Here is a 25,313-nt window from a genome sequence, read left to right as displayed (position 1 = left end):
CCTGGAGCTGCATGTGGCTTGAAACAGCGATTTTCGGCAGCGGCCTGAGAGCTGAGCACCCCGCTGCTGCTGCTGCTCATTTTCTGGTCGGTTAATTGGTTTTCCCAGCAAAACAACTCACCGCCCCTTTGCGTTTCTGAGTGCTGGTAAAGTCAGTGGTTCCCTAGTCACCTGGCAAACCCCTTGGCTGTCTCTGTGAGAGCTGTGTTTTTTCCCACTACTAAACCTGGAAGCAAGCTAAGAAGGCAGCACAGTGTAACACCGAAACATCACGTTACACAACAGGAGGAGACCCCTCTTCCTGTGTGTCCTTATTTATTTTAAAATGAATGAAAGGCCACCAGAAGCCTCTCTCCTCACTAGCGTATGGGCTGACTGTGGAAACTGGGTTATGCATCCTCCGGGCTGTGCGGGACCTTGAATGAGCAATGAATGACCTTTGCTGTCCCCTCCTGCATGTCTTAGTCGGCTTTTGTGCAGTAGGGGATGAGAAGAAATACTCAAAGTAGGTCACTGGACAGGGCGATGCAAGGGCTGACACCACGGGCTGATCGATGAGCCCACTAACAAACAGTTGCGTTACAGCAGCTTTCCCAGCACGAAGGGAGCCGGGCTGGCTGGCGTGTGCCTGTTTTTCCTGCGGGAAGCAGGAGGGTTGAGGTGAGGTGCTGCGTGGGTGGGTGGGTGGCAGGCGGTTCCCAGAGCCAGCAGGAGCAGGGTGGGCCACCCTTGATGGGTGCTCAGGCAGAACCGCACGAGGTTGGTGGCTCTTTATGGGGGGGTCTTCAGCTACAGAGGGACTTGAGCGAGTTTATGGGGGTGGTGCTTTTTAAGCCTGTCGGGGGAAAAGGACTTCTTCAGGCCGAGACGATGATGGGAGCTGATGTGGGGGGGGGGGGTGTGGGTGGCTGGGGGTGCTGGTTGTTTTCCCTTTCTGTGGAAGGTAAAGGTAGATTGGCAGTCCATGTTAGAAGATAACGGCAGTTTACCCAGCAAAACTACACGCACAGACAGAACTATCTTCTTTATTATAAAGATACACTATGAGGAACAAACCTGAATGTATACTGAAGCTTGTAATGGTACATGCCAAAAATGTACAGTACTATACATAAAAGTGCATTGTCACAACAGATTAACAGTACATTTCTCTTCCAGAACTGTGAAATTTCCTTGGTTTTATTTGTTTTTCAGGAGTGGAAGGAATGCAATGGGAATGCAGCCATACAGGAACAGAGAAGGATGCAATGGAAATGCAACAGTACAAGAGCAAGGCTAAAGCTCCTCTAAAATTTAAAGGCACTTTCACATGTACATACTACAGATGTACATTGACACAATTAGGTAACAGTCAACAAGCAGGAAGCTACCAGTACTGCAATTCATCAAACTTGACAGTAAAGGACAATACTGATTGGATTAGGTGTGCAGGAGTTACCCTTTAGTACGTCTGTAGTTGTAGCAGTCTTTCCTGTTACATATCCACTTACTATACTTTTAAGTATCTATAATAACCATCAAACTACACATTTAACTGTGTGAATGCACTAAGTGGATGCATTCACTAAATGCACTGTTTCTAATATTTTCTTTTGCTAAACAATTTCTAATATAAGCATTATGTAGTCCAGTACAGTTATTTAAACATACAAAATTCCCTATGCAATTTAAAGATACAGGTATCCATCTCAATTATGCCAGGTGGGTTAATTTAAAAATGCTAGACTAAAACTGCATGTGAATGAAAGCTGAAATTCCAGTTTGTTCCACTGATTCTAGTAAATTGGGGAACTACTTGAAAATATCTCTGGTCCTGACCAAGTGAACAGACCCTATAGATCAGTGCTGGTCAGCAGCTGGGGCTGGCCTGGCTTAGGCTCTTGCCCCGGCGTTAGGACTAGGCAGTATGGTCGAGAGGGTGGAGGTTCGCTGACTGATGCGGCACAGTCCGCTGTGGCGGATTAAGACTTTGCCTTTAACCTAGACGTGCATGAAGTCTGCAGCTGGATCGAGAAGGGTTTGCAAAGAGCAGGAGCGGTTTGGGTGTCGGAGGCAGTTCATGAGGTACTTTTCACACCTGGGGCTTCGCATTAGCTATCTACAGGGTGTAAACCAGAGCAGGAACAAGTTGTTCCTAAACAGGAAATTGCTCCCATCACCTCAGTAATTATGCCTGTCAAATGTTGTTTTTATTCTTCTCCCAGACTTAATTGTTTATGTATAGCGAGTGGTACCACTCCAAGCTTTCCAACAGCGAGATCTTACTTAAAGCCAGTTGCACTCCTGTTGGTGGACCACAAGAGATTTTTTTTCTTCCTCCCATCTTTTTCACTGAAACTTATTTTATGGATTGGATGTCGGAAAATATATTCACAGAAATAATACTATGGCTTACTGTTGCAATGTGCAAAACAGCTGTACATTTAGTTCACGCCTAACAAAGCTTAACAACAGTGCTCTAAGCAAAGTTAACAGTTGTCGCTCACAGACAGAAGAAAGGTACTGGTTTCTGTCATTAAAAAAAAAAAAAGGGGGGGGGGGGGGGAAGGAGGGGAAGTTGTTATGGAAAACTTTAGTCAGCTTGAATCTAGGCAGTAGAAACTCAGCTATCTGTCCTGTGAGTGACCCCTGCATCACTGGCAGGAGGTTGTCCCTCTTCAGAGAGTCCCTGTCCTGCTGCCGTCAGCACAACGCAGGATGGGTGCAGCGCTTGCGCTGTGCAAGGCAGCCAGCGGAGCTAGGTCAGCTCCAACTCCAACCATGACGACTCACGTTGTGTCTTTACTTGGACACTGAACAATAAAGTCAGTGGGATACTTGGCTGAATTACTGTGTAGTTGATCCTTTCAATTGCCTATCAGCCTGCCTAACGGACCAACAGGTTCACATACTCCCCCAGAGCCTGGCTTGCTCAACTATGAACTTTAAATGAATTTAGCTTTTGTGAAAAACATGGTATCAGGGAAAGAAGGTCTAGCTTCATAGGAACAGGGACACTATTACAGAGGGCTGCAAAAGGAGTTTCTAGATACTATCCTGGAGATGTGCCTTAGCTGTGACCTGGAATGCTGCTTTTTATCGGTGAGAGCAATGTGATCGCCAGATCCATCTAGTGCTTGTCTCTAGTGAGACTGCCAACGGGAAAGCTAAAACTTGGTGCCAGTTATAAGAGTTGTGAGGGTTTGGTGGGGTTTTTTTGGTGTGTCTTAAATAAGAACTGTGGCCTGAGATGACTTAGACATTCCACAGACACTTAATCCTCACACGCTAAATTTCAGCTCTTACTAACCTGCTTGAGATTTGGTTTGGTGACCCAGAAGTGAGAGGTCCCACCTCCCTTGACCCCCTGCCCCTTAGTTTCGTGCAGGATCTGTTATTATATAGCTACAGCAAAACTGTGAAGTATGGTACAACGTGGCAAGCTGTTTGTGATCTGTGTTGTTTTTATTACAAATGGTGCAGCATTAAGTTTTCAAGTAAGTCTATGTTTGTTTTTAAAACGATGCACAATTGTCCAGTTTTTCTTTTAATTGAAACCATACAAAATACAAATGCCCATGTTAATGTAGCTAGTTTCAGACAATACATTCAAAAACACTGAAAAACAAAGCCTCTCCAGTTACAAACATGAACAAACGATATTATGGAGCCCTGACTTCTTATTTTTAATCCATCCCTTTCCCTAGCATACCCCAGCTGGGCACTGTGGGTGGCTGAGTTGTCTACATTGTGCAAGATTTGTCGGCTGGACCCTGGGAAGGAGGGGAAGGCCCTATGCTAGGATTTGTTTTTGGAAGAACAATAGGTTTTGGCCTAAGAGCAGGAGGTTTCAGCTGCACTCCCATTCTAGGGGCCACCATGGGCTTGAAAGTACTCATGGTGTCACTGGAAGAACTAGTGCTACGGCGGATCTGGGGCTCAGAGCTCCTTAAAACGACACTGTGGAGAGGGCTGAGTGACTCCGTGGAGGTGGCAGGGGTGGGGGTGTTTTTCATTTGTTCCAAGGTGTCCAACACAACATCGGGGGCGTGCTTCGCCGAGCTCTGCCGCTCCAGCTCACGGAGCTCGTTCAGTGCCGTGTTCATAGTCTCCTCGATGTCCTGGATCAGAGCACAGAGAGAGCAGCAGGTCATTTGAATTTCTACTGAACGCAAAGCACCAGAAGAGCAATGGGAGGGGGTGAAAAATGCATTAATTAAGTTGCCAACCATCCTCTCTTTAACGAATATTATAGTGCTAAAACCAATTTCCACCAGATCTATTTGAAAGACACTATGACTGACAAGATGGTAGCTTTGGCTGGACTTTACAAATATTTAACCTTTTTACATGACGGAATCAAAAAAATCAATCAACCTGCAAGCCATTTCATTAAACGACTGTCAGGACAATGGATATTTGCTTAGGAGTGTTTTTAACTGTAAAGATTTCTGCCACTGACAGCTGTAAAGATTTTAGTCCACTTGCTAACTGCTCCCCTCATCTAGTGCCTCAGGTATTCAGGATCTGTATTCCCTCACATGGATTATAAGACCTGGTTTTGTAAGGAAACAAAACTTGTGTGTCTATCAGCTCCTCTCTCCTCTTGTTTCTCTGAGTTACATCTTAATCAGAAAAGACCTGCAAGATATCGTTCAGTGAACTTACCTAAGAAGTTATTTCCTTCATCAGGATTTCTGGCACATATGCTAAAAGAATGCACCAAGACACTAATTTACTACTTTTCAGTGGTACTGAGATACAACTAAGGTTAAAATATCTGGTGTTCCCTGCTTGCTCACAGTGCCTTTGACACAGTTTAATCAAAGTTTGGGTTCTCTCGCTGCTGAATGATCACTAGTCTAGGCAAAAAAAAAAAAAAAGCAAAAAATAAAAAGCTTAAGCCAAACAGCACTGTCTGTAGTTCCAGGAAAGTAAACAAATAAATTACAGGAAAATAAAACAAAAACAACATTTACACTTTGTAACTCAAATACATGGTTCAGCTTTCTGATGCAAGCATGACCCTTCTGCTCTCCGCCGGAAGCAGAGTTTGAAAGTAAGCATTACCAGTACATTGAACTTTAAAATACAAGTGCCAGCGTTATTGTAAAATACTTCTGCAATCATATTGCACCCACAGGGTGCCCCTAGTAATCATGTTATTCTACCTAGACAAAATGCTAGCTCTGGAGACAGTGCTATCTATCTGCTCGAGAGCTGTTACCAGCTCTGTACACCAGGCCGATTTGATGATCAGGGTGCTCCCTAGTCCATCCTTTTCAACTCTTCACTGCCAGGAATGAGACTGGTGTGTGTTCACACAGAGATAAGATGGCCCACCATTTACGCATGTACATCATCTTGCACATTATCTTCTTAGGCTCAACTATAAGCACCAAATCAAATACGGTATGACCTATATGTGAACTATATGAAATCTACGTAAAATCAACAAGGCCCTGGAATGTAAATCTGTGCTTTGAATGGCAATGGTTGCTACTCACCATCAGAGCACTTTTCTGAATACCATCATACTGAGACATAATTGAACACTAATTACATGCAAGTTAGAATAGGCCAACCTTCATCCGAGCAGTGATTTACGTAGCTGCTGTAATCATATACCATCCTGGTGTTCCGTGTGGCTGAGGCAATTTCATTACAGTATAACGGAAAATAATTTCTTTTTATTGCTTCTGCAATGTCTATTTCCCCTTGTGCTTCTTCTATCCAAGACCCCTTAATTCATCTTCTTCCACACACACTCTGTTTGGAAAGCTAAGTAGGATATTCTCCTGCACACGCACTCCTACCAGTGTCTGCGCTCTGTGCTATGCTATTCACCGAGGCTTTCTTCTCAGAAAATCACAGAGTGACGTAAAATAAAAGAGACACAAACCTGAGCTATTGACTCTGGGTCCAGTGGTTTATGGTCATTGAAACCGGTGTACTGACCAGATGATGTGGATCTTCTGATTGGAGGGCTATCAATCTTCTTTAGAGAATCGTGCCTACTGATGTTAGTGAGACTGCCATGCCCAGGTCTACGCCGTCTTTCAGGGCTGTCAGCATTGAGGTTGCGGTTTTGAAGGAGGGCTCTGGGACTGCAGTGAGTTGCCAGGTTGGGGGAACCTAGCTCCACGGATGAGTTGGAGAGAGGGTGAGGTGCGTGTACTGGGCAGTGACCATCACTGCTCCTGCCAGGGCGTCTTAGAGGAGGTGGAGGTTCTGATCTCTTTCTTTGCCTGCACCAATGAAGAAGCGGTTACAGGACAAGTTGCAGTGACCCACCGAAAGCATGTGGAGAAGTAATTGCTATGCTACCTGAGCTGTGAGCAGTACTACTGAAAACATGTTATGCTCAAGCTTACCTTCCTAAATACACATCAGAGTGACGGTCAGTAGGAGAGTTCATGTCCTTTGATGATGACTTGTCCTCAGTTATGGGTCCGCTGCTGGCCTCACTGTCTGCTTTTTGGCTCAGTGTATCTGAGAAAGTATCATCCCTAAACAGAACACACATGGTGAGAAGTCAGTGAGTTAAGTGTGACAGAAAGCACCTTTGCACTCCCAGATTTTAACCCCCTTAAGAAAAACTGGCATGTTACAACGTGCTGAAGCCTCTCCATGTCTCCAAATATTGCTCATAATCCTTCTGTTTATTGAGCTTTTTACATTTTGAGTGTAACCTTTCTGTAAGGAACAACTTTGTCATACTTGGCAAAGCACATTCTTAATACTATAAAACAAGAGTTCAGGGCCGCATTTCTCCAGCCCTTGCTATTCTGAAATTAAATGTCAGCAACTGCTACAAAGAGATAGTCAAATTAAAAAAGGTGCAGCAGCATCTGTCTCTTAATGTTCTGGGAACATATCCATAAACAAATCAGCTTAACCTCACAGTAGCTTTTGATTAAGAGCTGTCAATTCAGGGCAATAAAGACAGAGGCATCCTGCATAGAAGGCAAATGTTTAATCTATCTGAGCCTTCAAACCACTGTCCCATTTGGAAGTCACTTTGTTAACTGCTTCAGCATGTTTTTACACCCCACCAAGAACTTAGTCACACCAGACACTGCTTACATATCCTGCACCACTATGTACTGGTGAGGGACAAGGCCATCAATTCCGTTGTGTCTTCCTTCCCACCAGTCTTCAGATGCTCGGTGATAGAGCAGAAGGGAAGCTCCTTTCTTGAAAGACAGTTCTCGTGCAGATCTTCCAATGTAGTCAAACTTGGCTATAGCTTCTATGGGCTCGCACTCTGGGTAGGGAGGGAAGAAGAACAGATAATCAGATTCCACACTGGCTTATCTGCTCATTTTGCTTCCATAAAACCCATTTATTGCATTTTCTCAGTGCTCATTCTTATTGAGCAGAGCTGACTGACATCAGCTCAGCTAAGGCAGACTTCAGGCAGTAGTTACGTCTCTTACAAAGAAACATAATCAATCTGTGCCCCACGTGTGAAACATCTGGGTTGCTTTGCAAGCTGCAAATAACAGCATACTCAAAAGTTGCAATAGCTGTAGCTGGGAAAGGGCCTCTGCCTCCCGCTGCAAGGGCTCCTTCATGGCTGGGGAGCAGGATGGAGGTCAGACAATGAAGACCTCTGAAAATAAGATGAACAAACTCAGATGAATCATCAGAGGCTTGAGGAACCAGTGTGATAAAGGAAAAGTAAACAGGAGTGCCTGTAACATCTGCAGTGGCAAAGGAAGGAAGACAGGATTTCCTTTGCAGGGATATTCTGCCTAATTGGGCTAAGAGATTTCTGTCTTTTATGTGATGAGTGTGCAGACCCAGTGAAAACCTAGTGTTTTACACAACACTGAAGCCTAGTGCTTTAATCTCTTCCTTAACACTCTTTCTGATCGAGGCACGTGGCTCCAGACTGCCTCAGGACGATGACTCCATGGGGGCAGTCCCTGTGTGGCCTGAAGTTGCCTAAGGCAGCTCTGCCTGCTCCAACATCCCGAGTTCCTCTGGTTCTGCGGGTATTTTCTGAAGTCAAACATTGGTTACAGCAGTCCTGTCAGTACGCTGGTAAATTCAGCCTTACATTGGTAATGGACTCCATCCTGTAACCTATGCTTGGGTCAGAAACCTACTGATGTCAGTGAAGGGTCCCTGCTGAACGTCTGCCTGCAGGTATCTTCAGAGCTGTGCCCAGATATAAATAAAACAGCTGCGAATTTAGCAACCTGTAGTTTCTTCTGCACAAAACCCAAAGCACCTGCACTCAAACAGATCAAAATTTATCATCACGGTCTCAAAACATAATGAACAACCTGCAAAATACGGGTTTAAAAATCACACGCTTTGTTGATTCCAGTAACCCAGAGTCTCCAAAATGACGAACTTCTTTACATAATTGGAGCAATATTTAGATGGAAATTAACATCTGGGCTAACGACTAGTATAGCAACTCTCTGTCTGGTACAAATTAAAATCGCTGAGGTTGTAATTCCCTAAAGAACCAGGCTGGTAATGAAAGCCACTGTCCCTTTATGACAACATTTTGCAGAGGAATGTCTTTTTAAAATTAACTTCATCCTGCAGCATGAAAACGTAATGACAGCACCTTTACCGAGCTTATACTTTGCAGCTCATTTTTTTAATAACTTGCCCAGCCTGCAGAAGGCTCCCTTGTGGTTTGCTGCTTCTGCAGTCACGCTAAGAGCTTCTGTCAGTGAAGAACTGCAGGGTGTTCAGGAGTCATAAACTTGGAAACTTTCCAGAAATGGCATAAAGTGGTATGAGGAATCCACTGTTACAAATGCAAAAGTGATGTACGCTGGCAGAAATTACTTTGATTATATAAACGCAAATAAGAACCCAGCAATGATAGTAATAATTCCTGAAAATGCATCCTTACTGGATGGCTCGCTACAGGCATTCCCTGGTGGGTGGGTGGTGATATATTTCTTGGTTTTATGTTTTTAAGCGAAGAAAAGGTAAAGATGACATAGAAAGAAACGTTCTGGAAAATGAAACCTTTAATGCTGGTGTGTATATTCTAATATACAATCTTGTTTTCATTTCTAGATACTCTGTTTACAGTATATCCCTAACAGAGAGTACAGATGTGACAAAGCGACTATAGGCATGGAAAGACACTATTGACAAATGAAAAGAAATAAAACTGAACATGCCTGTTTATCTTCCATCGTGTTGAAGATGACAATATTCAATTGAATAGCAATAATGTAACACTGACAAAAGAATGCTGTTCTTAACACACCTAATGCATGTTGTTTGTGGAATTCTTTATAAGAAGGTATTACTGGAATCAGGTAGGATTCAGAAGGAGCAGACATCTGTATGAACACACTGTTCTGAGACTGCAGGTAAGTTATGGGCTATGGAAGAGCGGGTCAAGAATTCAGAAGCAAAAGCTCCCAGGTTTCAGAGAGCCAGACACTCACTAGCCAGTAATACTTTAAAATGTAAAAAACCCCAACCAAACTATAAAAACTTTACATCAAGAAAGAAAATCCCAAATTTCCTGTACCTATTTTCCTTTGACATTCTCTGAAGGTAACTGGTAACAGTCATGGGTACTGGACTGATTGATAGATGCCTATGCTGATTAACTATGGGATTTCCCATTTCTCTGCTAATTTAAACAGACCATATTGTATCCCACATTTTTGTATACAGGTCTTTTTATTTACAAATTAATGGACTAAACTTGAAATAGCTCTACCTCCCTCAGTGGAGTTACACTAATCTAAGTGTGGTGCACGACAGGAATCTGGTTTTTGTATCCTTCCATCGCCTGCAAGACTCACACACTTTCTCAGAGGTCTGAAGGAAGCTGCCCCACTGGAACCAGCTGTATGAGTTGGTAATGTGCCCATAACAAGTGTGGCTTTTGAGACACATTCATTAGATCGCCTCGGTAACAAATCCCACCTCTACTGGGAGGCGTGCCCAGTAGATCTCACACAGTTTTCTTAATAGAACCAGAAATCAGTTCAGACAGGTTTTACTGTCTTGAAAGGGGCATTTTCTTTGCTCGAGTATTGCTTTTACATGGAGTGAACTTCCCTATAGCAAACAGTACTGAGACTACTTAAACAGTAATTCACCTTGTTACAGGTCAAGCCTTAATAGTTAAAACCAAAGTACCATGACAATTACTCCTAGAAATAAATGCATTTTGAAAAGTTAAGCCATTTAATATCAAGGTTACTGAATGACAGACAAGCTTTTCTAAAAAAGCAAAGGTGATGAAAGCTAGATTTGGGATCTGTAACACAAATTTTGTGTGGTACTGAATGTCTAACTGTACAACTGACACCTTGGAGGAAATGTAATTGCGCTGTTCTATCCATTCCTGGGGGCATTCGCCTACAACAGCAAGAAGTATTTGACGACATAAAGGATCTCACCAGCTATCATCTCTAGTGACTCAAGCAATGCTATGGAAGTGAAAAATTAGGACAAACTGAAGAACTGTGGGAAAATCTTCCACTGCTTCAAGAGCAGAAAGGGCAGAAGAAACACAAGTGCTAATTTTGATTTTGGGATTGGAGTGCCAGATGTAGCAGTAGCCTCCCTACAGAGGTGATGGCACTGAAGTGGCACTGCACCGCCCTCTGCACCTCAGGGTACAAGGAGCTAAGGAAAATGGGGGAGACCATCCCCTGCGCTTTTGTGGGGAGTTTGCTGTTGCTTTGCTCTTCCTCAATTCTCCCAGATGTACCCTGGCTGTCAGGAAGAGTATGTCCTTGAACTCCTTGGGAAGATGCTATCTTTTGATATCTCCATCCTCTTCTTGCACCCCATCAGAGAACAGCGGCTTTGCAGTTTCAAAGTCCTGCCCTCAGGACAGCAGCTCTCTGACTGGGGAACAGCAAAAGCAGAGAAGTGTTGCAAGGTGTTGACAGAACAGAATTTGGCAAAACATTGATCACAGCATGCACTACTGAAAAGCAGGAAAATTACTAAGTGTTGGGGACACAACAGTAACTTAACAGTCTTACATGTCCCGGCAATTTTTGTTCCCAGCAGAACTACCATCTCAGTTTTTACCCCATGTGTATGAGATGTCTATGAACAGTATGACACTAATTATATGTGTTTTCCCAGGAGAAATCCATCTGTTCAACTTCCTCAGGAAATTCTCTCTTACTTCCTTTGAAAACAAACCTACTCACCCTTTTCCATATGCCTTCAACAAGAACAAAAAACCTCCAGCAAATTGAAGGTAAAGGAAATATGCTAAAAACTGCTTCAGCGAAACACGACCAACATCCTTTGAATCTTTACTGCAGAAACACTTGCAGGTAAAGACTATTCTGCAGCCAAATTACAGATAGATTTTTTTTGTGCCTCAGCCTGAGCCCAAATGTTCTGAACTTCACAAATTAAATCTCATTTCCACATTTTGGAGAAAAAAAGAAACTTATGTGTTTTCCTTAATAGGGATACTTTCTGCACATTTAAAAAAGACTGAAAACACTGCAGTAAAATACAACTCCTTCTCTTTCACTCTTCCCTTTCCAGTGATCAACAGAAATATAGAACACCAGTAACCTTAGAAAAAAGGGCAATTTATATGCTTAAAATTAACAGTTATTAAGTATTTATATGCTCAATCATAAGTTCCCATCTTCTTTTCCCCAAGCTACCAGATTTTAACTCTGCAGACATAATTTAATTTTAATAACTCCTGTGTTTTCTAAATTGTAACTAAACATTCCTAGCACTACTGAGCCAGCCCCTACAGATGGCTTTATTCTAGTAGGCACAGAGAGAGTCATTTGTAGTTTAACTTTATACAACAAGTGACTCTTATAACAAGAATAAAGTAGAAAAATAAATCCCTTCACTTTTGGTCATAGCCTCTCAATTATGTTTCAATAACTGTAATTCCTATGGGATTAGCTGCTTCGTCTTGCATATACAACATTTCAGCATAAAATTAATCAGATTTTCAACATAACCACCCCTCCATTTATAGAATCCGTTCCTTCCATCTCATAACAGAAGGAAATATGTAAGTATCATGTGTCTGATCAATACAGCAGCAATGCTATGCCTCTCTTTTTCTCTCTCCACATACAGCTGGCAGTGATGCATCCAGCTTATGATCAATGAATCGTTCACATTAAACCCCCAAAATACTCCAGACCCTTTAACAGAAGCTTTTTTTTTTTTGTCCACCACAGGTCAATCAGTGACTCTCCTGAAGCTCAATATGCAAACTGAAAAGTTCTCACCTATTCTCATACCTAGTGAAGAACATTTTTTTAAAAATAATTGTCCAAAGGACAAACATATGAATATATGTGCAGAGAAGATGAATGCATTTAATTTAAAGCCTGTAACCTATGTTAGAAAAATGTGCTATATAACAGAAAGCTGCATCCATGGAAAAAAATGGGTTAGAGCTGGCAGGAACTGAAGACTGACACTGTTTTGTATGTGATCCAGGCTTGTTAATCTTTATCTTTGCAGCAGTATTTCCCTAGATTACAAATATTTTTGTGCTAACAATTATTTTGCTGTAAACACGAATGTCCACTTCCTTTCAGCACTGAATTAATTAAAAAGGTGTGATGGGGCAACTAGAATTAAATTGCTGGCCAATCTGGTGAACAAAACAACATTTCTCGAGCAGTGAAATCTTTTAACAGAACTTCGTCCTTTTGACAGCTATTCTCTTCAGGGTTTGTCTTCACCAGTGGCACAGTCATAACACAGGTAGCACCACAACAGGAATGTAAAACTGTTGTTATAACAACGCAGTGGTGGGGTAGAGCCCATGATTATCGAGGCACGATGCATTACGTGATGACATGGTCCTGCTCCCCTGGATCCTGCTGATGTTTTATTCTTTCCTAGGTGTGGTTTTGAAGTAACCGCTTTTGATTACTGCTGAAAAGCTGTACCACTTTTTCATGCCTGCTTGGGCCTCAGTTTGGTCACAAGACCCCAAAGTTGGTCCCAGTATATGGAACTGGTGTGTTGCCTGCTTTTCACTACTTCACTTGGGTTCTAAACGACAGACGGACAGACTTCTTCAGCTTCCACTCTTGCTTCATACCTCTAACGGAAGAAAGAGCTCTTATAAAAGTATAGCTATACTGTCTTGAAAAAGTGCAATTATGAGTTTGTTCATATCACTTAGTGCCACTGTGTTGGAAAAAGACGGTGGGTTTAGCTCTACAGAGCTGGTCAAGAGGAACCTATGCAAAAGCTGCCTCATAAAACTGTCAGTATTCCCTACTGTGGGTGCAGGCATGGGTATACACCCCAAGCGGAAGATTAACACTGACTTCTCAGTTTTTCTCCCTTCTGCGATGTCTGCCCACCCAACTGTCCCTCCTCTCCAAACAGCTGCACTAATAGACTCTGCCTGCCCCTCCTCACTGCAGCAAAGGGGAAGAGACAGGCAATCTGTCACTGACAGCTTGTCTACGTGACAAAAGACGGGTACAGCTAGAGTGGAACTATTGTTTACATTGTTCTGTGTGCAATGGGACCAGTGCAGCCAGTTTTCCTATAGATACACCTTCCTGTTCCCCTTCCTTATGGCAACTGTCCCAGCTCCTAACCAGTATCCCTTATGACATCCTTCTAAAAAAAATTTAAGAATTCCCTCTCTGCTGTAGCTCTCTTCCTCCCCTTTCCCCCTCTCTGTCTCTTCCTCTTCCTCTTTCCATGCATTCTCTGAGAGGGACAAGAGGCAACTTTTGTTTCTGCTGGTGCTAAGTGCACACGTGCTGGTTGCTCTGTCTGCGTTGCCTGCTGGCCAGATATGCAGTGAGCTCACACTGCAGCTATTCTCTAAAGAAAGCATTATTCTGAATCCTTCACTTCTAACTGGCTACTGATTGTCAGGAAAATTGTATTTATTTAACAATTTTGACACCTCTTCCCATCTGTTGCATTTTCTTGAAACTGGGCAGAAGTTACTGGGAAGGACATCTGAAGGATGGTCCAACTGAAATGTGTCAGTCAAATACACCTTTAGGAAACTTGGCTAAAAAGAACTGGTATGATAGAGATGCACCAAATTTTTCATTCACATCTATCGTACCAAGAACTGTCACAGTTTATGTGATTAATAGGTACAGCAAATGACTATTGTTCAAAGTTTCATTGTGGGGGATACGCACATGTTTTTCAGTCATTATAAATCCCTTTGATGGAACAGCTTTTAAATTCACATAAAAATAGAGCCCACTGAATGGCAAATATACCTTAGTTGAAGTATTTAAAGACACACTTTTGATAAGTTTAGTTTTTGTGGGCGAAATACAGTCACTAAAAATGTTAACATTATATCAGAAAATAACATGTGCTGACCGAAATAGTTTCTCTCTTGCCCTTCCTGTGACTGGGCAAATCAGCAGAGAACAAGGAAACAGCTGGTCAAACACAGATGAATCAGTGTGAAAAAGCACACAAACAGAGATTAAAGATGCTGGCTTTGCCATAGAACACCAGGACTGAAATCTCCTTCTTTCAAATAGGACAAAATTAGGAAAGGAAGAAGGTTTCCCGCATGGAACACCTGTAAAACTTACTCCCATCAAAGGCACAGCAATGTAACAGACATACCGTCTTCACTGGTATGGGGCTCTGTACTAGCATCCTGGTCCACTTCCTCTAATGTACCATGTTCACTGTATGGGCTGTCACTGAAGGGAAACAGAAGGTTGAGGCAGAGAGAGAAACGACACATATCAAAAATACGCCACCCCTATGAGATTATTTACAATTATTCTTATAATGTTATAACATTATGTGCAACATAATTCTCATGACATTCTATGAATGTACAATTACTGAAGAAGCCTACACACCTCTCCTTCAAACAACATTGTCAGTTAAGAAGTTCCCAGAACCTTTAAATCCTTGAATTTATAAAAGTGTATGTTGCTAAGAGAATGTCCTGGTTTTGGCTGGGATAGAGTTAATTTTCTTCCTAGTAGCTGGTACAGTGCTGTGTTTTGGATTTAGGATGAGAATAATCTTGGTAACTCACTGATGTTTCGGTTGTTGCTAAGCTATGTTTACATTAAGTCAAGGACTTTTCAGCTTCTCATCAGCACAAGAAGCTTGGAAGAGACAAAGCCAGGACAGCTGACTCAAACTGGCCAAAGGGATATTCCACACCATATGATGTCATGTTCAGTGTACAAACTAGGGGGAAAGCTGGCCTGGGGCTGCTGCTCAGGAACTGGCTGGGCATCGGTTGGCGGGTGGTGAGCATGACTTGCTCACTTGGTATTGTGCATCACTTCTTTTATATGTTGTTGTTTTGTTGTTATTATTATTATTTTCCATCTGTTTCTGTCCTATTAAACTGCCTTTACCTCAACCCGTGAATTTTACTTTTTTTCGCCAGTTCTCTCCAGCATCCCACTGGTGGGGTGGAAGTAAGAGAGCAGGTGTGTGGTGTTTAGCTACCCTGCTAGGTTAAACCATGACAGAGAGGAAAGGAGCAGGGGGAAGGCATCATAAGCTGAAATTTGTTAAGGTGGTTCACAGCTAGAAAGCCAATTTCCTACTTGGCTGTGTGCTCTGCACGGTACACCTGGAATTCTGGCTGCATCTGGCTGCTTCATGTTTTTTTATAGCTAACACTTTACTATGTGAACCTAAATGCTCTTCACATTTATCTTCATAAATCTATTGCATGCGAAAGTAATTTTGTATTACAGGAGTTACCCAGACAAGCAGCCTAATGATTTTCTTAAGGATAAGATAGAAGGGTAATACTCTGACTTACCAGTAGTCATCTCCAGCCATGCATTTTTCATACACTGGGCCATCAAGTTCTTTAGCATCTGGAAAAATAGCCTCATGATGGATGATGATGGTTTTGATTATCTCATTCACGTGTGCCTGACAAGATACCTGGTCTTGTATGTCTGGAACAGGCATCAGGGTTGGCCCAAAACAAATGGCCAGGTTGTACGGATCCATCATGTTTTCATCACTGTACTGTGAAAGGCTGTTATAACATAAAAATAAAGAAAAATTGACTTTTCCACTGTGACTAACCTTATTCTGAAAACTGGAGAAACTTTATTTTACATCACAACTTAAGAGATCTCCTGTTTTCCTTGAAACTTAATCCCACATAAAGTAACAAAACAAAAACGAGGGTTTCTTCAATAGGCTATATACATTATAAAGTGAGTTTAGAACACATATATGTAAGCATAGGTATGTGTTCCCACATTATTGTGTTTAGTGTACGATGATCTAATGGGCTAATGTAAAATGCATGACCTGCTGCTGCTTCTCTCTCATCAGTGCTTATCCCTGGAGGCCCAAGAGGACAGGATGCAAAGTGGGTATACATGCCTATCATTTCTCATCAGACTTCAATGCATCTCTCCCATCAACTGGCTATATAACTTAGGCAGACTGGATTGTCTTCTGGAGGCAACTAAGTTCCTGGATCTGGCAGAGGCTCTTGCAACTTCTGGTTTGCTTTGACCATACAACCCAAAATCCCTGAGCATGTTGCCTTCTGCCCACAAACTCCCACAAGTTTCATTTTGGAAGTGTCCAAATGAAAGGCTTTGATTGTTCTGATTAAACAACTTTTGCAAGCTCTCCTTTCCTCCAGAAAATGAAATATTACTAGTTTTCAATTTTGATTTTGAATGAAAAGTTGCTATTTATTTCTTTGTTTAGAAGCACTGACATTTCTAGTGGAAATGCTGGCTTTTGAGTGGTTCTGTTCAGGGCCAGTCAAACAGAACCTGAAGCACTGGGATGTCCTTTGCCTCAGTGTTGCTCTGCACTCTGTAAGGCATATGAATTATTATGTCTGGTTGTATGTAAATACAGCATCATATTCCCTTTAGAAAGGGCATTTTAGAGAGTGCTTTCCACGTACAAATAATACAAACTGAAGAGGCAAACCTTCTAAATGACTTCCCTCATAACTAGCTCCTCTCATAACTAAAATTCATCATGCTCTCCTCTTTTTTATTATGCCGTGATTTATTATGTCCTGTGTGTTAATTGGAGACATCTTGTTCTACTGTTTTATAAGGTGATTTTGCCTTTATATGTGTGCAAGAATGTGTAAAAAAGATTGTATCTATCATTGTGAAACATGTTAAGTTCTGCTGGTGGCTGGAGACATGGTGCTCCTCAGGGCTCAATACTGGGGCCAATACCATTCAACATCTTCATGTGAATGACCTAGACAATGGGGTGGAGTGCACGCTCAGCTGACATACAAATGATGCCACACTGTGGAGGGGCAGTAGATACGCTGAACGTCAGGGTTACCATTTTGAAGGACCCTGACAAGATGGAGGAATGAATGAACAGGGAATTCATCAAGTTCAACAAGGATGAATGCAAAGTCCTGCCCACGGGATGGAATAATCCCATGTATTATTAGTCTGGAGCTGACTGTTGGATAGCAGCTCCCAAAGGAAAGCACTGGGAAAAGCACTTCTTGGACAAGGGGTTGGATGTGATGCAGCAATTCCATACGCCCACAAAGAAGGCTGGTTGCATACGTGGCTTATTAGGAAGAGCAAAGCCAGCAGGCCAAGGGAATTGATTATCGCTCTTCCACTTGGTGCTCACGAAGCTGGACGTGAGGTACTGTGTCTTGTTTTGAGAGACTGACAAACTGGTACAAATCCAGCAGAGGACTACTGACACAGCTAGGGAGCTGGAGCATGTGGATTATAAAGTGAAGTGGAGACAACTAGGTTTGTTCAGCCTCTGAGAAGAGAAGGCTACTGAGGAATCTAGCTGCAATCTACTATCAAAATTAAAAACAAGAGAGAGTCAGACATAGGTGCACAGCAAAGGGATGAGAGGCAATAGATTCAAGTCACAGCAAGAGATATTCCAACTGGAAGTGCACAAAAAATTTATTCATTATACGAGTGACCAGGCACTGGGACTGACTGCTCAGAGAGGCTGTGGATTCTCTGCCCTTTGAGGTTCTTGACTGGACAGAGCCTTGAGCAACTTGTTCTAACGTTAGAAACTTTAAGCAGAAGGCTAGACCAAATGAGGTTTGCCATGAGGTCCGATGACTTCATGTGGCCAAGCAGGCATAACTGCATATGCAAAAAGCAGAACTGGATTTGCAGAAAGTCAGAGGAATGTTTTTCCTGTGGATGCACCAGGAGCAATTTGGAGGCAGTAAGGGATTTAGGCTGCTTTCTGCATTGCATTCCTGTGGAGAGCACAGATGTAGCTAACAAGACCATGTAACAAGCACAACCTCATACAGCTCTGGCCAATCTGTATATCTAAGTAGAGGAGAAGCTGTGATATAAGCCTTTGAAAGATTTACACAGCGTCACTTTTGGGGGATGAATTAATGTTTCAAATGAATGGTTATTTTCATAAAACTGTAGATCTCTGCCCCTCTCTTAAATATTGCTTGAAAGTGGTTCACAAATTACTAGAAGAAAGGAAATGGGAACAGCTGTGAATACAGGCATGCACACATAACCGGGCTGAAAGACCCTGTTTCTATAGGAACAGACAGGATGAATGAAATGAGGAAGGTCATAAAGACAGAATGAATCAGCAGAGGGCAAATTTAGGGAAAAAAGAGGAAGAAGGCAATACAAAATCAGATATAAAGGAAACAGACAATATGACAGCAGAAAAAGAAAAGCTAGAATCAGGGCAAAGTGCACAAGAAGCAAAATTTTCAGTGAAAATACTGGGGGTCAGCAAAACCAGAGAGGGCTGTGAAGGACTGGAGGGAGAAACAGTGTAATTGCTCAACCTGTCTTTTATTTTCTTTTTGAGAATGAAGAAGTTTTTCTGGGATGATGAAGACTTGAACACCACTTTCCCTTTCTCACACAACCCTCCTTCCAGCAGCTGCCTCTGTTTTGCAATGTGAGAACCAAGCTACTTTATATCGAAGCATACACAGGGGATGCATGTTCTCTGTACTGTAGCCCTATCGCCAGAAAATAGAAGCAGCAACACAAAGTCTCACCCTAGCAGTTCCTGGCATCAAATAGGTAGCTTGTAGTGCCTGTGCTGCTTGAATATACTGTTTATTTTTCCCATTAGGAGATTAAATCCAGCTTGAGATACGGAAAAAAAATTTCTACTTTTAAATTACGTAAACCATGTCTAATGTAGCTACAGTTTCTATTTGTTATTTTTCTTACCAACTTATTTTGTTACTGGCTTCAATGCTGTAGCCTCCCCATTTCAGACAACACTTTAATCTGTCTTACTACAACCTTGCTCAGTTTTGGACAAATAGAATTTTAATTTGAATGAAAACTGGTGTTTTCCTTCTATTTTCATTGCCTATTAGAACATCATCTTTTGTGTTAAATGGAGCTTAAATGTAAGTTCTACATACAGCATGAGTAAACCCCAAGAACTTCAATTCCAGCAGAGGAAGGCAGATAAAGACACAGTACCTCGGGAATTATAAAGCACTTACTGGTTGAGGAAGGCGAAGAGGTATCTCATCACTATAAGGACCGACCTGGGCAAAGTGAGGAGGAGTTTGCGGATGTGAAGAGCCCTCTCATAGAGATTGTCTATTCCTGAAAACAGAAGAAAGTATTTTAAGTTCCCTTTCATATAATGGTCTAAAATAGCATTCAGTCGGTTTACTCAATTTACTTCGACTCTTTACCATCACATGGACGTAGCCAGTATCTTCTCATTTTGGCCTATTAGAAAAACAAGATCTAAAAGTCCTTCTCTCTCTCATTAAAACCACAGTTTTAAAAGGAACATCTTTAAGTATCAGAAGTCACAAATCTGCCTAAGTCAAATTCTGGCCACTGCTTAAGCTAGACAGCTCACAAAACCACAGTATCGGTACATAAATAACCTGAGGGAACCAAGGAGAGATGTTTGCCATCAGTTTCAAATACAGATTCATTCTCTTTATTTGAACGCTCATATCAGATATAATATTCCAATCACCAAGCTTCTCTAATGAGTTTTCTTAATCAAATTTTCAGCTATAACTCTCTTAACGGCTAAGCAGGAGAAAGGCCTTATGTCTTACGGTGTGTAAGCAACAAACACAAAGACCAGATGTATTTTCCCAAATGACTTCATAGCAGTCCACAAAAATTCTTCTGAAGCAGGCAAAACAAGGTCAGCTTAATAAAAGCATCAGTTTCTAATGTCCTATAACAAGGATACATTATCCTCTATGTTGGTCAGAACGATTATGTGGCTGCAAGTGGGACAGTGATGGGATAAAAGCATAAATTGTTTTTCAAAATAAGTAATATCTCAATTTTTTACTCAGTGTGTTTTCTGTGTAAATGACACTGTCAGAAACAACCTAAAATTTCAGTAATGCTTTTTATGTCAGCCAGGAAAGAACGCTGCAATTAACCACATCTAGGGGAAATCTTAGCAGACTGCCTAAGAAATACTGTCGAGTGGCACTGAGATGGCTATTAAAAAAAATGGAGATGAGAAACAGAAGCTGATTCCAATAGCTGAAAAGCCATTTGTACCCCAAAATGTGGTATTTAAGAGTACGCATTTAGAATAATTACTTACATAAAAATGTGCTAACTGTAAACAGAGTTTTTGGTGTTTATTTGTGCTCTTTGCTATGGCTGTTTCTACCAATCAATGTTTATTTGTAGATGCAAAATGTGTGTTGACTTACGTTTCTTAGAACAACTGGTGTCTAGTAATTAGTATTTTGGTACCCAGTACTAAGCATAAGCACAGCACGTTGGCAGCGATGCTTCTGTTTACCACACAGAAGTGCTATAGTACATCAGGAAATGCCACTGTAGTAAACTGTGGGTGCGGGAAACCTGTTCCTACATCTGCACTTACAGGAGATTCCACTGTCTCAACACCACTAGTGCGCTGGGGAACAGAGGGATGGGATGAAACTCAGCTCCTTGAGAGTTTCTGCAGAAGAACAGCCCACCACTGCTTGCAAGAAGAAAGTCCATTTGGATTGTGGTATCTACCGCAGGAGCAGCAAAGTGGAACTCCCACAGGAGATAGAAGTCTATTCCCTAACAGAGCAGCTGAAGGCTGGAATGGTGTGTCCCTGGTGAGATGCCACAGAGCTGGCAGGAAAAAGGACTGCTAACAAGTTGTATGATTTATAACCTAGTGAGTCACACTGAACACAAACTCTAGCTGAAAATCAGTTCAAGCCACTACATTTTCTTAAGCTGAAATTCATGCATGAATCAAAAATAGCAATTTCTGGTTACTGGTTAAGGAGTTCATGGCAGGGAGATGCGAAGCCTGGGAGCTGCTTGCACAGCAAGGTTGTTGCACAGAGCAACGATTCTCCTCTCCTTTTTTGGTGCATACCACATCTTGGAGATATCAATGCTATGTACCCTCACATCTGCACTGTAGTGCCACGCTGCTGTTCTGCAAAGCCCCCAGACACTAGCTTTAGTGTCGGGCCTTTCTCCTCCTGCCTAAACTAAACCACACCCAGGGCAAGAACCCTGCCTGCACCTGCAGTTCCCGTTCTTCTATACAAAAGCAGCTGCTGTTACAGCTAGGGCACCTTGTGGGTCTCCAGCTCAGCCGACCTTCCCCCTGGCCAGCCTGTCTGTGACTCTCTGTACACAGAGCTGTAACTTTAAGCCAGGGGTCCTCAAACTTTTTAACCAGGGGGCCGGTGCGCGGATGCAGTGGCAGGCAGCCATCTGCGGCTGCTTGGTTCCTCCCCCAACCCCTGGCGGGGGGGGGTCTGTAAATACCAGGGGCTGGACTGAGGACCCTGGGGGGCTGTATCCAGCCCGTGGGCCGTAGTTTGAGGACCCCTGGTCTATGTGGGTTTGAGCCTGTGTGCATGTGCACAGGTGGATTTTCTGTGGAGTGGGGCTGAGGGAGGCAGGTCCAAAGGTGCTTTTGCTACATCTTCCAGCACTCCCGCCTGAGCAGCACTGCCGTGCAGTGCTGTGGCACAGCTCCTCTCCAGCCCTTCTGCTGGATGTGGGAAGCTGGAGGGAAGTTGTGATGCAGCATCTGGACCTGCCTTCTGCATTACAGTCTTTCCTGGCCAATGCCTTGTGCTGCAGACCTGCCTCTTCCAGCCATTTCTGGAGACCAGCCCTGGACCACGTTCAGTCATCGCTGAACTCAAATCAGAGCTGAGAAATGCACTGGCTGGGCTCCCCGGTGGGTCCAGCAGCTCCTTCCAGCAGTTGTGCTGCCTATCTGGATGCAATAGCTCTGTTTAAACCAGTGAGCTAAACCAGGATGGGGCACACTCTTTAACACTGGCAGGCAGCTAACACAGTAGTTACTACACTCTCCGCTGTGCTTGTGGTTTGTGCCAACTACAACTCTTCCAAGCAGTTCCTAGACATGGTTCGCAGGGTGCATGAGCCAGGAACTGGTCCCACTAGGCAGCATGGACACAGCAGAGTAGGTACAGTGAGTGGCTGCGTGGCCATGTGTTGAGCTATCTGTGCTGCCCTACTAGGAGCATGATCAGTACGAAGTATTAGCAGGTCACCTCTACAGTGAAGCAGTTACAAGCTATACATGCTGGAATGAGGTGTGTCTATTTCCAATACCTTCCTGGTAACCCAGTCCCAGCTTCCATGAAAGCCCCCCTTATTGAAAATCCAAACTACTGCCAAGTGGTAAATTCATGTGCTTTCCATGCTATTTCAAAAGGCTCGTTTTTCTTTCTCACAGCACTGATTTGGTTTAAAGGAGGCAGGTAACAAGGTCATGTATTTGTATGCTGCTTTTAAATGAGGGGCCAGATTTCATAGTTGCGTGTATGCTGTGTGTGAGTGTTTGGGCACATAAGGAAGGAAGAATGAAAACAGAGTGATCTTTCTGCATCCAGGCAAAAAGAATTTGCAGGTCTGCAGCTTCACATGCAGAGGGAAGAGAAAGCATTGCTTTGCCTCCACAGGCTCTGCTTTGCTGAAGAGCACTTCAGGGCAGAGCGGCCATCCAAGCTACGAGCTGCTGCTGTGAAGAACCACTGGCAGGCCCAACACTGCAGAAAGCTGGCTGTGTCTCCCCTCTCACAGCACTTCTGTCGTGGCCCTCTTTTCATTACTTTGATTTTCAAGAACTGTAATTAGCCCTACCTCAGTGCCCGGTGAGGTATTACCCATTTCTCAGCTAAGAAAACTGAAGTGCTGATATTACACGACTTGTCCTAATAATGCAATTAGCTGCCAAGCAGAAACAGAAATCAGGGGATTTGAAAACTGGTTCATTACTCTAATGATACAATAAGACTCACATTCCCAAACACACGCAACAGGACAAGCCTCTGGCAAGGCCAAGCACACTGAGAACCAACATGTTTTTTCTGACTGTGGAGTGAAGGAGGGAAGGGAGATGTGTGTGAAGGACACATGAATATCAACCACAAATCAAGACTACCATCAGGTAAACATGACAAATATAAATGGTTATTATTTTTTAGTTCCCAGTTCTCAGAGCAGAGCAAAACTTTTGGAGCTCCGGTCTGACACACCTGCCTTCCAGACCCGTCTCAGCCACCGAGGTCAAACCCCCAAGCAGAAGAGCTTTCTGCCAGCCAGACGAGAAGGAGTTTGGTGTGGGAACACTGTGCTTCTGTCAAAGTGGAGCTACAGTGCAGACCAGAGCACAGGAGACATTTGTGGGGTGAAACAAGAGAAGGGGAAGAGGCCAGCTTCTGGGGCTTCACGACTATAGCACTCTGTGCAAGAGCTGGGCACCTATGTCCAAACCTATTAATGTATCTTTATCAGACAATAATGGAACAAAGCACCTAATAATATAAGGACCTTGATTTTCTGTGTATCCATAAAATTATCTAGGCATCTAAGCATCAGAGGTACTTGGGATCTAAGAAGCCTCCACCAGCTGCTGCAGAAAACATTAAAAAGAGAGCTCAAAGGACTCTTCAGAGGTCATTTAAATCTACAAACTCACCCTTCAACTTCACCTTAATCACCTCTGAGAGACAGCTGTCCAACCTGTTTATAAAATCCTCCAAAGAGGCAGATCACAACCCCCACAAGAAAATCTGTTGAGGTACAATCTTGCATTGCTGTTGGAAAAGGATTATTTATTCATGTCCCACGTTCTTGTCCTTGAACGGGATGAGTGAATCCAGATGAGACTAATGTCATTGTGTAAATGAAAGAATTACTTATCAGCTAGCTGCCACTTTGTCAGACATGAGCTAAGAAGCAGTTCTCAATAGCATGAGATAAGCATAAATGCTAAGTACTCAAGCCTTAAAAGGTGTGATCTTCAGCTTCCAAGAACCCTGGAACCTGTTCTGGAGAGGTGGTGTCACCTTTGCTTACTGCAGAGACACACAGAATCAATGAATGTCCACTTTTCCCTTCCACGAGAGAGAACACATTTTAACAGCTTGGTCATTCATGATGAGGTTTTTGCAAAGGCAGACTCTAAAGTAAAACAGATCAAAAGTGAACCATCTGCCTCAGAAGATCAAAGGAAAGCTGAGAGGGGAGCAAACATGATTACTAACATAAGCCCCTAAATACAAATAAAACAAAACTAAATTATAAATAAAGACAGGGATACAATCATCCTAAAAAACATTAAGAAAATGTAAATTGATGTTTAATTAAGCAGTAATCCTGAAGTAGTGGAGCATGTAAAAGGCAATAAATATTCAAATATATAAATGCAGCACTTTGGTGATGGAGAACAAGAGACTTTTGTAAGAGAGCAATTGCTGGTGGTTACAAAATATTTTGGGCCAACTGGACAGCTACGTGCCTTTATCACTCTGGTTCATCTAAAAATGCTACAAAAGCACTGTACTTTCACTGGTCTTGGGTCTACTCATGGCCTCTCCTGCACTGGTGGTGAGACATGGCTATCCAACAAGAAGATTCAGCCTGGGAGCAGTCAGAGCTCAGAAACATGAGCGTTGTGTACACTCTGCCACCCTGTGTTACCAGACAGCCCCCATGGGTCAGTAGTAACAAAAGGATTGCAATCATTTGGCAAAGGGAAGATATTACCAATCAGAACACGTGGAAGGAGAAAGCTGGTGTCAGCAGTGAATGAATTGTGCTACATCAACAGCCGGTGCTGTGCAAGGTAAGCATATTTCACAGGCAAGGGTAGCACAAAGGAGGAAGAAGCAAGCAAACAATGGTAATGTAAGATATCTCTCCTTTAGGACCACTGTTTTGAAGGATAAAATCCAGTGTGATAACTCTATGTGGGGGTCACTTGCTACTTCCACTTGGTGTGGTGGCTACTAGGAACAGAATGAATGCCTAACATGTATTTTACACACCTGCTGGATGTCACATGGGACTCAGTTACATTTGCAGATGTAATTTTTATGATCAGTTTGCAGCTGACAAGTAATCTTCATGAATATG

General features: G+C 42.8%; 1 protein-coding gene across 2 annotated transcripts in view; it reads right to left on the bottom strand.

Annotated features, from left to right (window-relative positions):
• Window positions 1-1,009: 1,009 nt before the first annotated feature.
• SRGAP1 (SLIT-ROBO Rho GTPase activating protein 1) overlaps window positions 1,010-25,313 on the bottom strand; it is a 150,329-nt gene continuing 126,025 nt past the window's right edge. For both annotated transcript variants that reach the window (XM_040594842.1, XM_040594843.1), the window contains exons 16-22: window positions 19,412-19,517; window positions 15,734-15,958; window positions 14,560-14,639; window positions 7,066-7,246; window positions 6,354-6,488; window positions 5,882-6,227; window positions 1,010-4,100 (exon numbers count right to left, since the gene is read on the bottom strand). In XM_040594842.1, the coding sequence (XP_040450776.1) occupies window positions 3,723-4,100; window positions 5,882-6,227; window positions 6,354-6,488; window positions 7,066-7,246; window positions 14,560-14,639; window positions 15,734-15,958; window positions 19,412-19,517 (1,451 nt within the window). In that variant the 3' untranslated portion in view covers window positions 1,010-3,722. The remainder of the gene's footprint in view (window positions 4,101-5,881; window positions 6,228-6,353; window positions 6,489-7,065; window positions 7,247-14,559; window positions 14,640-15,733; window positions 15,959-19,411; window positions 19,518-25,313) is intronic.

Source organism: Falco naumanni, chromosome 5, assembly GCF_017639655.2.
Source record: "Falco naumanni isolate bFalNau1 chromosome 5, bFalNau1.pat, whole genome shotgun sequence".
In the NCBI taxonomy this organism is placed as follows: domain Eukaryota; kingdom Metazoa; phylum Chordata; class Aves; order Falconiformes; family Falconidae; genus Falco; species Falco naumanni.
Note: the sequence above shows the minus strand (reverse complement) of the source record. Positions and strands in the feature narration are given on the sequence as shown.